This window comes from Perissodus microlepis, chromosome 7, assembly GCF_051167445.1.
Source record: "Perissodus microlepis isolate ML-2025 ecotype Zambia chromosome 7, ASM5116744v1, whole genome shotgun sequence".
Taxonomy (NCBI): Eukaryota; Metazoa; Chordata; class Actinopteri; order Cichliformes; family Cichlidae; genus Perissodus; species Perissodus microlepis.
The window spans coordinates 6,003,189-6,020,754 of record NC_140467.1 but is presented as its reverse complement, the minus strand read 5'-3'; the positions used below and the strand labels follow the sequence as shown (position 1 = coordinate 6,020,754).

Below are 17,566 nucleotides of genomic sequence, written 5' to 3'. Positions count from 1 at the left end.
AAGCCATCAAGCCAGACAATGTGAAAAGTACACACTTGACCACAGAACATGATGACCATGCTGTGGCGATCATGCTGTGGTCATATTCTGTCATGTGACAGTCACTGTGAGAAAGAAGACTCTGTTGATTCCACAACAACATACAGGAGCCTTTGAAAACTGTTTATAGCTCAAATCAAAACACTGTGTGATGAAAAATGTTTAGCATTCAAGCGTTGCCAAGCTGTCACTCGAACACTGTTTGTTCATGGTTAAGAGAGCATTCCAAAAGATGCAAGCTGACTACAAGCTGCTGCTTCTGAAATCACAGTCCTTTGGGGTATCTCATCTCAGTTTACTGAAGGGCGATTGTGTAGCCCCAATTTTCTCAGAGCAGACTTTTGTTAGATTTTTGCAGAAACTGTGAAACTTTTTTTCTGATAAAATTAATTGTGGAAAATGTTGGTAGACTTTTCAGGAATTGTTACAATGCACAGATTAAACAGAGCCTTAATTTTACAATGTTGTTGCACTGAAAAAAAAAGAGTACGAGACAAAAAATGCCTAACTATCAAATAATATATCTGTTTAGACTTTCTCTTTCTATCTCTCAGTTATCATTTCAGTTTTCACATTCACAGGTAATACTTTGAGAGCAGCTTTGTGTTAGTCCCACTGAGGTGTTAATGCATTTGTTTAATGAGAAGGGAGCCAGCTGTGTCTGTCATGTGACAGTTAGGTATGTGTTTAACACATGTAAGAAAAGAGAAAATAACAGGCACTATAGCTTTATGCTAATCCCTCAGCATCAAGTTAAAGAAAAAATATACAAAATTAACTTGCTTGGCTTGATATATCTTTTGTCTGCTTATGGACTTTGTTGCTATTCAATGAGCCCATTACAAATTCTGGTGTGATGGATAACCAAGAACAGAAAAAATGAAATAAAGTGACCCTCACCTTCCCCCTTGCCGTGGGGTTCACAGTCTAAAAAACACAAATGGAAGCTTCAGTGGTGAAGATTATGCTATTTGGAGATATTAATGATGATGTCAAGTATTTTTTTTCTTTCTTTGTCAAAGCTAAAGCTTTTACCAAATGCAACAGAGAGCTTGAATCAAGAGGTTGTTTGGGAGAGGAACCTAACAGCCAGCCTTGTTATTATTATGATTTTTTTAGGTTTTAGTTTTTTGTGTATGCATACAATTCCACATAAAACACACACTTTCTAAGTTACACGCACCTCCCCCATTGTGTGTGCATTGTGATGTTGAAAGACTATAACAAGACCACCTGGTCACCTTCCAGGCACACAGATGGATGATTCCTAGCTCCTCTTATTAATTTCTACGTGTGAAATACAGAAAATACATGCAAACAGCAGGCAAGTAGCAGCCACATTGCACTCTATCTTGGTGTGATTTCATACTTTAGATAAAAACTCAAGGAATTCATAAAACCCCAGAAATTAAAAAATTTCCATTATATAAAAATCCTATTCCACGGGAGTGATGAGTGCTGCTAATTGAATGTCCCCCTTTTTCACTCCCTTTCATTATTTTTAGCACTATGAGAGGAAGCAGGCGATACTCTGCCGTAATCCTCTCATTAACACTTCTCTCACCAAGTCAGAGACAAATGAGAGAGCAGGTTTGTGTGACCCAGTGATGGATGAATGTGAAAAAATATAGCTAAGAGTTACAGCCACTGCAGCAGCTGCATTATTTATTATCAATTTGCACCAGGAGGAAATAGCAAGGTGTTTTTGTGTTATAGAGTCATTTTGTTGGATAGAACATTCTTCTTGTTATTAACATTTCATGAGCTTCGAATTAATTACTGTGCCCTAACAAATAATTCTGAGAAGCTTCACACTTAAGTCCACAATCAGATGGGACTGGGCATCTTGTTTTAGGAAGTGTAAATGTTAAAAAGTTACTTTTGTTTCAGTATAATCAGATTTTACTAAATGTTCAGTACAAAACCACATTTCAGACCTTCAGACCTGTACAAGCCCACACACCCACAAACAGCTTCTTCCTCTCAGTCACTAATGGGATCATGTTGTAAACCGGTTAATCTTGGCTGAGAGCTTAGTCAGATTAATTGCATTACAGGACTGTAAAGCCATGAAGAGTTACTGGAGTTGTGAATAAAATGAAAACTATAAAACTATTTTTTTTTCATTGTATATAAAAACAAAACTTAAAAATCAATAAGTGGCTGGAGTAAAAAAAGAGAAAAAAAGTAAAAGGAGTAAATATTTATGATATAAATGGAAATACATAGTACTTACTTCATTTCTGGGGGAGTTGAGGTAAGTGCTATATACATTGACCAGGATCAAATCTCCAGTCTTTGGTATTTAAGAGGGAGTCGGCACATGAAAGTGTTAGCAGGCGTGCAAGTGCTCCATCCAAATATGTTGCCTGATGTCAGCAGATAAGATCCCAGGTACAGCCGGTGGCTAAAAAACACCTCTGCTCTGCTGACGGCAACCTGCTTTCAGCTGTCCACAAACTCCTCCGCAGCATCCAGAGAGGAGCGAGTCAACACAGTCCAGACGGCAGACTTAGTCACAGACACAGCAACCTGAATGGCTCATCCTGATGTCTGCTACATCCCCCACCCCCCTCCACCACCACACCTCCTACCCCTTGACTCCACTGCCACCAACACCCACGGCCAGCTACTCATGAATCTCACACGTGCACACATATCATACGCAGACGCACAGCCAACAAACCTAAAAGTAAATAAATAACTAAGAAGAAGAAATGGAGGGAGGAGCTAGTATCAGAGCCTATGTTTCAAATCCCTCAGGGTCCTTAACAGTCCCTGAACACTGTAATCCCCACAGAGACCATGCTTCTAGACACATCCAAGTACCATGGATAGTGCATGACAGGCTAGACTGCTGGAGATGAGCATGATCATGCTGGCACAATATAATAGTGCTTTGTAAGTAACCCTTTTGTGGGAAAAGATGATTAAAGAATAAACGATTAACATACATAAATCTGCTGTTTAGAGGTTTGAGGACATCCAGATGCATATGTGGTTCACCACATTATACACTGGTTAATCAATCAATCTATCTATCTATCTATCTATCTATCTATCTATCTATCTATCTATCTATCTATCTATCTATCTATCTATCTATCTATCTATCTATCTATCTATCTATCTATCTATCTTATTGACTATAGTCAATAAAACTCCAAACTGAACTCCAAAGCACAATTGACCTATGTGATTCATGTGAGGATGCTGTCACGCTGATTTCCCTCTAGTCTCCCAGCAGCATGAGACTTCACATGGCATTGAGCAGTATCACATTATTCTAATTAGGGAAATGTGTTGGAAAGCTATTTCCTCTTCAAACAAATGACCAGCTACACAACAAAAGCAAGAGGAATGCCATCTCTGTCTGTAAAGGTTGTGTCATGAGAAATCACTCATCCTAAATCCTTTAACATGTCATCCTTATTCAAAGCGCTCTCCCGGGAAAAGAGTGCAGTTTCGGGATGAGAGCAAGGGGCTAGGACAGAGAAGAAGGGGTTACAAGGGGGTGTAAGAGGGACACTAGGGGAGAAGGGGGTACTGGGGTCGCACCAGCACTTCTCAGCCAAAAGAGGGGCCTGTGAGGGGAAGGCCGAGGCAGCCATCCCCGCTTTTGGCTGGTACCATGTGAAGCTCTCTGCTTCCTCTCTCTTCCTTCTGAGGGGCTTTGTTTCTCACGCAAACAGTGGCAGTGGCCCCAACTCGTCCGGCCAAGCGCTGCATCCAAACTGGCAGGAGCAAGAAAAGGAGGGGGGGGGGGATTCAGATGAGAGGGGGTGCAAGGGTATAGCAAGAGGGGAGTGCAGTGGGCATGTCCAGAATGCCAGTTCTTTCAGGCCACTGATGTCATGCCTGTGCCCACCGTGGGAGAGCAGCGGAGGGACCAAGGCGCCCCTTTCTCTTGCCCCCCTCCACAGTCTCTTTTTCCAGGATGAATGAATCTTTCAGAAGCAGCAGCTCATTGTGTCCCATAATCGACGGCGATTATCCCAATTTTATGCAGCCTTCCCAGTGCGAGGAGGTTCCCTCAGCGCTGGCATTGACGGCTGCTGCGATGCAGCAAGGACCACGAGGGGTTGTCCTGGCAACACTCTGTGGTTTAGAGAAGAGGATGAAGGGGAAGGAGGAAGCTCACAGCCACACACATACATAGCATACAAACACACAGCCTGCACAAACACACTATAAAGAGAATGTATGGCTCAAAAGATTGAAGTTTTATCTTTATCTCATAAAAGAAAATTCATTCAAATTCATGCATTCAAAAAAAATTTAAACAAACTTCATGAGGCGTTTTGTGCTGCTTCATAATTTTTGAGCTACTGTGGTAAGTGTGGACATATGGTGCCAGTCATAAAATATGTCTACCTAATAACTAAAGAAGTTTGCATTAGAGGCTGGTTGTGTGATTACTGGTCAAATTCAGGCTGTTATCATCCATGTGATAGCACAGACGGCCCATTATACACATTTCCCACTGGTCTCTCGAGGAGCCCGATCCCCGTTCTCTTGATTGGTGCATCACAATATGTTGTGATATAAAGGCAACTGGAGCAGGGCCAGGCTCCGGATATATCTGCCCCCTTTGGGCCTCACAGTCACTTGCATTACAGTGGGAAGAAATGAGCTCACACATACTGGCTGCCTAGGAGCTGTGACCACCACCAGCCCCTCAAAAGGAAGCTCTCAGCAAACACTCCAGGTTGTGCTGTGCATAAGAAGAGGGAGATAATTTCCAGGACTCTAAAGAAAGAGAGGCTTTATCACACTGCACCTCTAGATTATGCATCCCTACATGGTTGGGATTAATATGTTTAGGGACAGGTATCGATAGAGATGTCCACAGAGGGAAAAGTAATCAAGTGGAAGTTCCAATAAAACAATACTGATGCAAAACTGCATGTGTTAAATATCAAATCCCAAATCACAACTGACACTGTGCTTTCCTTCCACAGTCAGTATGCTATTCTCCAACAAATAAACATTTTTAAAGATTATGTATTTTCTGCATAATATCTTTATACATTGTCTTTTTACATATTTGTGTCTCAGCTGTTTCTGAATGTTGTTTTCCAAAGCATGCTACACCTCTGACATTCCCATTTTAGTGTTGGTGATGCTAAATTTTCTCAATTCTGTTAATTTAAGAGAGTAGGTGTACAGTCACTCAGTGGGACACTTAAAAAGTTGTGTTAGGCCTATTCAAAGTTAACCCTAGAGTGAGCTTATAGTCACAAGAAAGACACAAAGGTAAATGTATGTGAACATGAATAAAATATATTTATGCTGAAATTCATCAAAGTCACTAATCACTAACTGGAAAGCAGGTGACGTGTTCTAAAGGAAATTCTGAGGAAACTTTTCTGCAATTGTGAAGTTTTACTCACAGTCAAATAAGAGAAAAGTAACAGAAATTTAAAGCGTGTTGTTATCAATATAGTGCTGCAGATCTGGTGACAATAACAGGGGTATCCTTAAAAACATAGGCATCCTGCCTTTGTAGGCCTAAGCACTGGTATTCAGTACCACGGTCAGTGACCCAGCCTCCGGTCTTAGCACAGATCTCCCAAATACTGACAGACTACCATGTACTTACCACAGCTGACCCTGCCTGAGATTGTCACATGGTGTTACTGCCCATACTGAAACTACTAGGAGCTCAAAAAAGTCATACTTGTCATAATTGTACCATTTTTTTTACATGAATTCACAGACTGGAGCTTGTCAATTTTGTCTTTCAGTGCTTCCAACAAATACAGTGATGACTCTCCTCTTCAATTAATGTCCTTCCTGAGAGATACAATTCTCAATTTCTTGTATTCAATAGCTGTAAGACAGATTTTCTCTTTTCAAATTTCCCATTTTTCTCATTATATTTTAAAATCACAGTGTATCGCCATCTTGGCAGTGCATAAAGGAGCATTCCCTAAGGTTTCCTTTTGTTTAGCACAACTCTGTGTCCATAATGAGGCAGTCATTAGAGAGTCTCTGAGAATCCCGAAGCTTGTGTTGGAGTCTCTATAGATCGCACATGCGAAAAAGTCCCACTGTAATTAAGTCCTAATGGCCCATTATGCAGAATCATGGTTGTCACAGGAATGAATGAGGTGACTTCAATTCATCTGGATAATATCTGACAGGGAATTTAGTCTGATGGTATCTATTTCACCACAACCTCTTTACTGCTGGAGCTACAGGACACGTAGTGACACCCCAGAGTATGTTGGATTATTTTTATTATTTAAAAAGGCCGAACATCAAACAGCTATTCTCAAACCTCTCACATTCATAACCCAAGTCTCAGTTTTTATGACTCACATTCTTCTTAGACTCTTAACTGTGAAAATTTCAGCTATGTAGTGACCGCTCCTTCAGTACCAGCTATCCAACTCTCCAACTCTTTTCTAAGTTCACAAAAAAAGAAGAGTCACCTGAGATGCTCTCACTCTACCGCTCCAAACCTCCCTAGCAGGTGATGGGTTACATTTCCCGCCTCCCAAGAGTGTTTCTGTGTTCATGCTGTATATGAAGTGATGCTACAGCACTATCATTAGCAGAGGCGCATCTGTTTAACAGAACATCCCATTTTTCAACACACAGCTTTTCATGCCGTTGGTCCGATCCCCACCGGAGCTCATTAAATGAGCCAGTAAGGCAGGACAACCCCACCCCCTACTACAAACACCGCTATAATATACCCGCTACATGGCTGAGAGGCAGATGACAGGGAAGAGGGGAGGGGTTAAATGGCAAGAATGCCACATCGAGATGGATCCATAACAATGCAGTGGGGGAAGGGCGAGGGAACGGGGGGCGTCACTGATGGAGGTAAGGATGGAGACAAAGGAAAGGAATGGCAAGCGAATAAGAAAACAGTGAAGGTGAAGGGGAGAGTAATCACTTGAAGAGCAGCATGTCTCCACATTTACTGTAGGCAAGGGGCTTTTTGTTATCACGTTATCTGTGGACACATGACGAGTTGACATCTGTGTTAGGCAGCTGGCCCTGTGAAATTGGATTACTGCGCAAATCATGTTTCATACATCACTAGACTCACCTGACGCACTCTAAAATTGAAATGAATTAAAATGACAGGATGCACTTAAAATTGTTTTTGAATATGGAATGCCATTGTCAACAATGAAAACGTCTGCTGGTCATGTTCCATGAATCAAAGGCTGGGTGAGGGGGGTTAAAGTCCGGGTCTGGATTTGCCAATAAGAGGACAAAGGAGGATGGATGTTCTCTCACTAATTAAACAGTGCAGCCTATAGGGACTGAGCATAGCCTGAAACAGTAGCCATTACCCTGATTTCCCCACACCACCCTGCAGCGTTGCCTGAAAGGGCATGCCTGCACACATACAGCTCATTACATCATCCAGCTCAGCCAAGATACCACATGCATATTTTGTACCTACGCTAGCATATGACTCAGTCCTAAAGACAAATATTTTGTGTAGATTTTTATATGTTATATGAATTGGATCATTTAAATAACAAGCAAAGTCTGGTTAAAATTTTACAAGTCTATATTAAATTTTGCTTAAAAACAGCATGGAAATCATTTTAACCTCTAACAGTAAGATAATAATACCGCAGGTATAACTATCTTCAACAATGAAACCAGTGCCTAGTATCTGTGCAACCAAATGAAATGCTTGTACTTCTTGGATATGTGCCATATGTTATCTGCATATAAAACTTGAAATAGATGTATGTACACATGGCCGTTACAGTGTTCTTAGCAAAATCACATTTCGGTAAGATGTGCTCATTAGTTGAAAATGTAATAATCTACTAAGAACATTCTATGTTTGTGTGTGTCCTGAAGAAAATGCACATCATCAGGGACGCAATATGGAAGCGTATCAGGAGAGCAGGGAAGTGTGACCGAGCTGTCAGCTGCTCACTTTCAGTGTCTCAGCGTAAATCTGTTTTCCTGTTCATCGCTCTCTGTCTCTACCTAAGTTTCTCTCTTCTTTTCTTCCTCACACACATACAAGATACTGATACAGTACGGGATATTTTCAGCCAAGGCAGATTATCTTGAGCTTTTTTTGGTCCTGGTACCATGAACTGGAGTATTTTAGGTCTTTTTTGAAATAAACAGAATTTTACAAATTTACAATTACTAAAGATAAAGAAACACTTTACTATCGCTATTCTTTCAGAGCCATGTCTTTGAATCTGAAAAGCAGGAGCCAGCTGTTGCTTACTACTAACACTTTTTACACGTGAAGCCACATGGAGTCTCCTGCTACTCTTTGGTTCATCTTTTTACCTTTAAAGTCATGCACACTTTGTCAAACTTATGTAAATATTTCTTCAGTCACAGGTAGCAAAGGAATGCCGTAGAGGGCGAGCACTCTCTCATCGACTTTTTCCACAACCTAATTATTAAAGCCAGCATATAGTGGCAGTCAATCACAGGCTCTGGGCAAAATAATTTTCAGCAATTTTCCACTGTCATAAATCCCACATGCATAAAAATCGTAGCCTGCGAGAAGATCGTAAACTTGCTTTGGATTTCAGGACGAGGAAACAAGGATTCCCAAAGATGTGAGTGGGAATGTACCAACAGGTCTGTGTAATCCATAAATGTTACATGGTAGACGTTAATTTCAGGGTATATGTCTAGATATCTAGAAGACTGTATAGATAGATAGATAGATAGATAGATAGATAGATAGATAGATAGATAGATAGATAGATAGAGCTCCTAATTAACCAGTGCATAATGTGGTGAGCCAAACGCTGCTAACAAAACCCTCTCTGTGTTCATCGGCCATTGAGGCAATCCGCTCTTGGAACACGCCAACCCTACTAGAATAATGGGCCACTTTACAGGCCTCCAAGTTAGTTCACAGAATATAGAGCTGGGAAACCGCTCGCACAGGGTTCATGGGGAGGAGAGAAAACTTAATTGTTGCCTCCATTTTTGTTTTTTCATCCCCCCCCACCCCACCCTCTCTTTCTCCTCTCTTAGTTCTGAAAAGGGGGCTGACAAACAGGCAATGAACACAATTGTTGTGTGTTCCGCTGGACAAGTGGGTGAGGTAAACAAAACTAGACTGTAGGGTCTATCGACTGGAGCTTGTCAAGATGGGATAGGCTGAGCAGTGGGGAGCAGCACACATGCAGAGGAAGGATTGGTCAGGGAGCTGTGTAAGTAGGAGGGGTGAGGGCCACTGCCAGGTCTGGGGGGGAGTTAGGTAGAAAGGGTGAGAGTAAAGGATCCTGACGGAATCAGGAGAGAGAGAGCAAAAAAAAGAAGGGGGGGTTCCGGAAGAATTGGGGGGTGGACATGGGTGCTGAGGTTACTCTTCTAAGTGTGGGTATTGTATTTAGTGCTGAAGTTCTCATGCATGTCTTGCTTCAGCTCCCTAAAATGTCCGAAAGTGATGGAGCTCGCTGCGATTAAGTAGACAAGTAGCAGCTCTGCTTTGCGCTCCCACAGCTCAGGCTATTTACATACTCAAGAGGAACATTAATGCCAGTCGATCCCCCAAGGCTGAACAAAGAAGCACACAAACCTGCCTCTGAGGCCCATTACGCACTTAATTGAGGATTTGTGGAATAGTAAAAAGGGGCAAAGGAAGAGGAAGGTGGGTGAGACTGGGAGGGGTAGTGGGTGAAATGGGCAATTAGACAATTTCTTTGTTGTTTTTGTGTTATTTTTATGTTTTTCCCCCTTTGAGTTTCAGTAAGATTTGATTTCCAAAACATGGATTTCAAGTATCAAACATAGAAATGATAGGTAGACAAATGTAAACAGCAAAAGGAGCATCCAGTGGGATACGAGAGACTTTTCCTAAACCTAAAGACAGGTTAAACAAAAACGTTTGTTATTAATGTATTTTAACAGTTCAAAGGCTCTTTGGCATATTTTTAGTTACACAGAACTGTTTTTGAAAGTCTCAATCTACAGATTAATGGAATAGCTCTATTATTGTTATTGAAAGTAGAGCGTTTTTGCGATTGGATGCTACTTTCTGCAAAATGCAAAGGCATCTGACATCAAGTTAACAAAGCTGTTGTATAAACCAAAAGGAGCTCCATCTGATAATCAGTGTGAATCTGTCACGATAAATCACTGTTCAGATGAAGTCTTTTATTTGTTTTGAGCTCTAAATCTGCTTCAATTATGTTTCTTTTGTCGCCACACAATGGGATGATTGTTCATAGTGGCATGGTCTTTGGTGCCAGGAAGGAAAAAAAAGAAAGAAAATGAGACCCCCTCTATCCTGCCTCTTCTTCCCTTTACCAATCACTATTGGAGTAATTTTGTGACTCCCCCTGCTGACCTGAATTGCAGTGTAGCAGGTGCCAATGGGATGTGGGTGGTTTGAAGTTTTGCAAGGAGGAGGACAGTGGCATGAAGCGAGTGGGAGGGATGAGGCCTTTGCTGTACCAGTAAATGCTGACTCAAACCTCATGTCGCCCCCCCCCAGCTAGTATGGTGACCTCCAATATTAATTATGAGCAGTTATCTAATATGATGCAGAATATAGGTCAAAACAGGAATCGAACTGCAGATTTGCATATAATAGGCAGAGCAGATCAAGTCAGTATGTGAGGGAAACTTATCTATATTTATGTAACTTTCAGAATGTGATGGCACTGGCAGGCTTTCAGTACACATCCTGGATAATCTTAACAATAACTTCTGACCCATGTCTACCAGATGGGACCAAACCCAAAATTCAGATAGTTTAGTAATGGGCCACAGGGCCAAGAACATTGCAAGCACTAAATTACACTAAAAGGCTAAAATGACATCTAATTACATGATATGAATTTTAATAAGCCACTATTACAATTTTTTTATTTCACAATAGTGTAGCAATGAGGCAATGTACCAGCCTGCAAAGCACAAAAAAAGTACATAAAGTAGCACCATTTTACTTTGTTGCTGTTTATGAGTAGCCTATAGAGCACCTTTCCAGCACATATACAGAGGCCTTACGCTGTGATGGCAGAAATTCCAATAATACTGTACAATTAATTTTGTTATATTTAAATAAATGTAAACTTTTTTCACTGTATTGTTTTTGTATAACAGAGTTAAGGTGTCTTTCTTTACCTCTGCTGTCAGAACCCTCATTAAGGAGAATTCTAGTCCAGCGGTACAAAATATTATTCTGAGACAAAATTTACATTATATGAGATAAACTGTAAACTTAAATGGCACCACGTGGGTGGTTTTGCTTCTTCCCTGGCACATCATCAGAGATTAATTGGGCAGTTTATATTGGTGTCTTATTGCAAAAATGAAGAAGTGCCTCATTCGTGGCCAGCAGAGATCTATCATTTTGCCGCCCAGCAGCAGTCCCGCTAGTGAATGCCTATGATTCTGTTCCTGTGCAGTCATACAGAAGTGAAGGGAGCTGGGCTCTTTGTTTGGTCATCCCATGGGAAAGGCTTAACTGTCCAGCTCTCTGAGAACCAAAACATTGGTGCTATAGGCAGAACTACAAGAGGGAAAGGAAAAAAAACAGATGATGAATCACCTTCTTCCCCATATTGGGGAGACTCACAGCTGTGATAGAGTCACAAGAAAAAGACAAATCACGATTCAAAGCCCAGAGAGAAAAGTTGGCAAACAAATACAGTAAAATCGAGTAAAAAAATGAAATTGGGTGATATTACTGTAATTTGGAAGGACTGGAATAAAAGCAACAGCTAGAGAAAGAAAAGGGGGAGTGCTGAATGAGTGTAAAAAGAGAGATAGAGAGATAGAGATAGACAAGCATGGGTGGTAAAGAGTGAAAAGAGGAGCTGGATGACACTTTGGCAGCTTCTGAATGTTCCCAGGAGGATTACTCAAGCACTAGATGCCACAGACTGCCAGCGAGACCACAGAGAAGCTGGGTGAATGGAGACACACAACCACACATGGACACAGGTACACATCTCTGTGGATGTCCTCCTGCTGTGGACTGGTCTCTAGTTCACCTGTTTCCTCTCTTTCTTTTTTCTTCATCTACAATCAGTTTTCCTTCATTCTTCCACATTTCTCATCACGTTCTCCACCTCCTTTTTCATCCCATTCTAAATCACACTTGTTCTCAGTGTCTTCAATCAAGCCTTTCCAAACAGATAAGAGAACAGGTCTGACTTGCCCAGCCCCAGACAGGTAACATGGGCCCCATCTTCTAAGTGCTTCTGGCCCCATCTTCTAAGTGCTTCGGTCTCAAGGAGGGGAAACAACCCCACCTTCTCCCTTGCTCACCCACTCCATCATTTATCAATTTAAAAACAAAGAGTTCTATATATTGCTCTCTGTCCTCCCCAGCATTTTATCTTTCAATTACTCCCACATGTTAACTCTCTCACACTCTACCTCACACTTCTCACAGTGTAAAACCTCAGTTTGTCTGGCAAAAACTAAAGTGCTTTGGATTTCAGTGGGTGATTTTTCACCTGTTTGTTTGTTTGTTTTTGTTTGTTTTTATTTATTCCACCACTTAGCTTGAATTTTCTTTGAATCAGTTCATGTCTAAATACTGCTGACTGCTTAGTTGGTCCACTGTTCCCAGTCAACTGAGTACATTACACAAATCTATCTACTGGATTCCTTCTCTAATAATTCTGAAGCACAACAGATCTTTATCAAGTTTCAAAACTATTGAGATTGATTGGTGGAATTTAATTTGCACTAAAGAGGATAGTCCCTGAAGAAGATATCAGTCAATCGACGCATGGATTTTTTGACAAGGCGCCATGATTTGCCTTCAGCCAGTTTCTCCACAACAATGTGAGCGCGTATGTGCATGTGAGTGTTAACCTAAACATCTGTCCTGCCCTGAGGGCAATGAATGTTGTCTTCACTAATTAAAGTAGCATCTTGACAGATGTTAAGGATAACAGCTTTGGCAAAATATACTTTTGACTTGTTTCACTTCTAGAGCAAGATTGGCCATGCTGCAGGATCTTTGATGTGCATGTGCGTGTCTGTACTGCGTGTGTTTTGTGTGTGCGTGCACATGCATGACAACTGGCAACTCCTTTGTTACATGTTTTGAGCTTCCAAACTTCCAAGAGTTAAAACATATTTTAAACATATTTATTAAAATTTTTACATTTTTGATAGTCATTGCAAAATTGTCTTTAAAGTTGCAATATTTGTCTTTTCAACAGTGTTACTTTGACCATTTCTATAAGCTGAAAAGCACAGAAAGAGAGAAAATTCCTTTTCTGTCTTGTAACAAAAAATCATAAACACCCTAGAAATAATTAGTTTTTGATCCTAATTAATTCCTAACAAATGCAGGAAAGGAAGATTCAAAATTGAACTGACAGATACAGTGCCTACAAAAACGTGTTATTAATTTCTTCTGTATAAGTGGATGCTAAATATATGCATCATACAAACATTGATGTGGATGCAAATTTTCATTTATGTGAAATGCTATGGCTGCACTTCACAGTGTGAAACCGCATGACATGATAAAGACATATGCTTGCAAATATAAATGATCCCTCCTCCCTCCCCCAGCTGCATGTGTGGATTTGCCTTGAATGTGTGTCAGGTTCAGTCATGTAAGGCAGAAAAATGCCACAGTGCAATAGTTTGCCAATATGAATCAGCTGCATGAGCAGTTGCTTTACAGATTCTCGTAGCAATTACAATGAAGGTCAAGACCTCAGCGATCATGTCTCCTCTCACAAGGCCCACCGATGGAAGAAAACATGCCCATTAAACCCAAACATATAGACTTATCTGCACTCAGGCGAAGCGCCAAACCCTGTCTAGGTTTGATCAACATCCTTTTGACAGAAGCATCCATAAACAACCCTGTAACCGTTTTCAAGACCATCCAAGACTAATGCAGAAGGCGATCAACTGAGAGTGCCAAGAGAATTGGTTTCCATGGTGACATTGATGGTGCGATTGGAAAACTGTGTGTTTGTGTGTGCTCACACCCCAACGCCCATGTGCATTCCTTTTAATATCAAAAGGAAGAGTGCTGCAAGGATTGGTTTCAGATGGGGTGGCGTTTGTAGCCAAAGGTAAGAAGAGGGGAAAGGGGTGGGAGGCGACAGCTCGCTATAAGATATTTTCGGGTTTTTTGTTTTTTGTTTTTTTTTTTTAAGGGAGGAGTTCATATATTACTCAACTGCATGGTCGTCTTGTAAATGCAAGAGGCTGCCGACACCTGAGACCTCTACGAGGCTACGAATAGATTTTCCACAATAAAATACTTTATGAAAAGCTGCAACACAGGCTACAACTTGTTGGCTTCATCTTCAAAATCACTACACAGGTCACACAAGAAAACAGGATTTGTTCATTAGTACGCAGTTACACCTGGTGTCAAACCAAAATTTATAATGGAACTGTAAAAAATATGTCACAGCACCTATTTACAATAAAATCTACTTTTTCTTTGTGATTTGCGCTTAACCCATCTGAATTTCTCTAAACAATAATAAGATGGGAATCGTTTCGCGTTTGGATGAAGGAAAACAAGGACAGCCACCTTCACAGAGTCCTGCTTTTGGCTCAGCTGCCAGTTAATTAGAATAATTATTATTATAATAATCACGGGCCATCCTCAGAAAATGTTAGGTATCAAAGTGTTGACCATCGCAAAGCCGGGTTTATTTTTAACCGTCCACTGTAATGTTTCTTTACGTCGTTTATCTACATCACGTCCAATCGACTTTCATTTAACATTTGCCATTTTCGCGATCCGAAGAGAAATATGAGCATATTTAGCACTTTTCACTGCTGCAATTTAATCTGCAGCTCAAGCTTATTGTTGACGGTCGGCCTTGTGGGACTTTTCACTGCAGGTTGTCACTTTACCTTTGGAGTAGCTGCGATATGAATGTAAAAACAAACAAGAAAACAAACAAAAATGTTAATTAAAAGGGGGAGAGATGGAAATCTGTGACCCAATTAGCTTTTTGAAATGGTTTACCTACTAGCATGTATATCAGGTGTACCTGTAATCGTTTCTCAAAGCAATAACTTATGTTTACCTGTAAGTTGTGGTGATGAACAACCAACTGGGTGTGACGCCAAAGAAAAGCCACTCACTCGTTAATAATCAACCTGTTTGTGTTTACGTATGCTATTTGCATGTTTAAAATAAATGCCAATCATTGTCTTACCTTTGCAGCAAATCGCGGCGAAAAAAAGTTTTTGGTGCTGTCCCCGTACAGGACCTTATTTCATCAGCTTCAGAGAGGGTCTGCCACCGCGAGCTTCAGAGCGCACCGCGTTCCAAGACAGGAGCGCTTCACAGACCAAACAGGGATTTTCTGTTAGTAAAATCCGAGGAGCTCCGCAGCTCAACGATCCCACTGAATGAGCTCTGCCTCACCTCACTCTTCGGCGCTTTACTCCCCCACCCACCTCCACCCGTTTCCCCCCTCTTTGTTCCTTCTGCATGGGAATGCCAACTCTCGTTGGCTGAAGATGCAGCCTATACCGTACCCCTTTTTCTCTCCGTGTCTCCCTGTGACCCTCTCTACCCCACTCAGTCTCTAGTTTTCTTTCACGCGTATGCATAGGAGCACGCGCACGATTTACCGGCAAGGACACGCAAAACCTTCCTCATAAGGACATTGGTTAAGTGAGCTAGATTTCCTTAAAGTGAAGCCCACTAATACCAACCTAACCTCAAAAAGTGTCCTAATTAAGTCATTCTTTGATAGCCATAAGGTGCTCTGCGGATTTTTCTGATCTACACCAATGGCATTATTGGTGATGTGAGGTTTTATTACCTATTTTTACACAGGCTTGAGGTTATATTACACCTGCACTACATTTTCTATGTTGTCGGTCTAACTTGCAGCATATTTATTAGATAAATGAAAGAAAATGGAAATATATATCCAGTCTAAGTCTAAAGTAAGAAGAAGGTGTTATTAGTTAGTATTTAGCTTCATGTAAGATTCAAAGAATGACGCAGAGAATCTTCAGCCCAAAGCTAAAATTAAATTTAATATGGTAGTAGTATGAGAAAAAAAGTATACAATCGTTACAATGGAGTACACGATGAACTCTGATTTTCTTTCTCTTGAAAATGACTGCAATGATCAATTGTTGGCAAAGAAGTAGTCCATTAATTTTGAGTGGGATAATACATTTAAGATGACCCTGAAGTCCAAATCAAAAATACTGCCTTCATTCTGGTGATGGATATAAAGTAGTGTGTGTCATCTGGCTTCATGGATGAAATCTGGGTATCATCTGCATAGTGAAGATGTATATTTTGCCTTCATACTGCCTGTATAATGTAAATAGAACTGGTTCTAGCACGGAACCCTGTGGAACTCCATAATGAACCTTAGCATATGAGAAAGACTCACCATTTGCATGAACAAATTTGAGTCTCAGATATAATTCAAACCACTGCAATGTAATACCTTTAATATCTATGGTATGCTCTAATGGTTGTAAGAAAAAATCACGATCAACAGTATTGAATGCTGTGCTGAGGTCTAGCAGGACAAACACAAAGATAAGAGGCCATACGAATATCATTTGTGACCGTCACTAACATTGTTTCTATACTGAGATGACCTGATTGAACTGCTTTAAAGCCCACAAAGGTGTCAAGTTTCCAATTATTCATGAACCATTCCAGTTTGGGCACAGTGTTGTAAAAGTGATATCTCCCACACTGATTTTCAATACTAAAATAAACCTCTAAAGTTACAACATAGCTAAAGAAGTTAAATAACTCATCTCAGACTTAACTCAGACAGCATAAACAATTCTACCTTTCTAAATGTTTTGATTATGCAAGGTGGCGTGAGACCTTTTTCTGAAAGGAATAAAGAGTTAAAATGTCAGAAATGCTAAAATAAAATTCTCCTATTGATTCCATTGAAAGACAAGACATTATAGAAATATAAAGTAAGTAGGTCAATATTTTACTTTCACAAGGCATCGTGACACATCCTCAATTTAATGTTTTTGCCTCAGTGTAGCTGATAAAGACGTATAGTTACAGTGTTCCAGACCATGGGCTATTAACGGTTCTGTGGGACTGTCAAACAGCAACCTTTTTCACTCTGGAATTTGAAAACAGATTTTTCTTAAACTCTGTCTTTCTCTTTATTTATCAAGATTTCTTGCTTTCATGTACAATTTTTAGGGGGTTTTTTTGGTTAGATTTTTTTTCTTTGCTCAGCTTCAACAGGACTCTATGAGAGAAGGCTTTTCACCCCTCCATAGGTGTAGCATATTTCAAACATGATGGCAAAAACTGGCTTTGTAACAAGTTTGTTTTCAAAGCCAATGAACTTTCAAAATTCACTGGCTACAAAATACCATTGAGATGAGTTTGCGATCAATGGACTGATCTTTAAAGAGTGGGATTTGACTCATGAGAGTGCTGTTTGCATGCTGTTTCCTGTCAGTTCAAAGCCCTTGAAATCCATAAACCCCCTTTAAGCTGATCTGTTAGGGAATACTCTAGTTTGAGTGGGGACATAGTGATGAAGCAGTGCTTAAGGTTACTGTTTCTCTGACAGCATGTGATAGATCACACTGAATTATC

The 17,566-nt window shown here is 40.5% G+C and overlaps 1 protein-coding gene across 4 annotated transcripts in view; it reads right to left on the bottom strand.

Moving 5' to 3' along the window:
- Positions 1 to 15,544, bottom strand: part of LOC146382388 (excitatory amino acid transporter 2-like) — a 29,100-nt gene extending 13,556 nt beyond the window's left edge. Inside the window, exon 1 of one of the 4 annotated variants that reach the window (XM_084933004.1) lies at positions 15,168 to 15,544. Coding sequence is in view for 3 of the 4 variants with exons in the window: in XM_084933003.1 (XP_084789129.1) it covers positions 2,276 to 2,313 (38 nt within the window). In the remaining variant the exon portion in view is untranslated. Of the gene's footprint in view, positions 1 to 2,275; positions 2,591 to 15,167 lie in introns of those variants that run through there. The other 3 variants (XM_084933003.1, XM_084933006.1, XM_084933005.1) reach the window with 3 other exon arrangements.
- Positions 15,545 to 17,566: the final 2,022 nt, after the last annotated feature.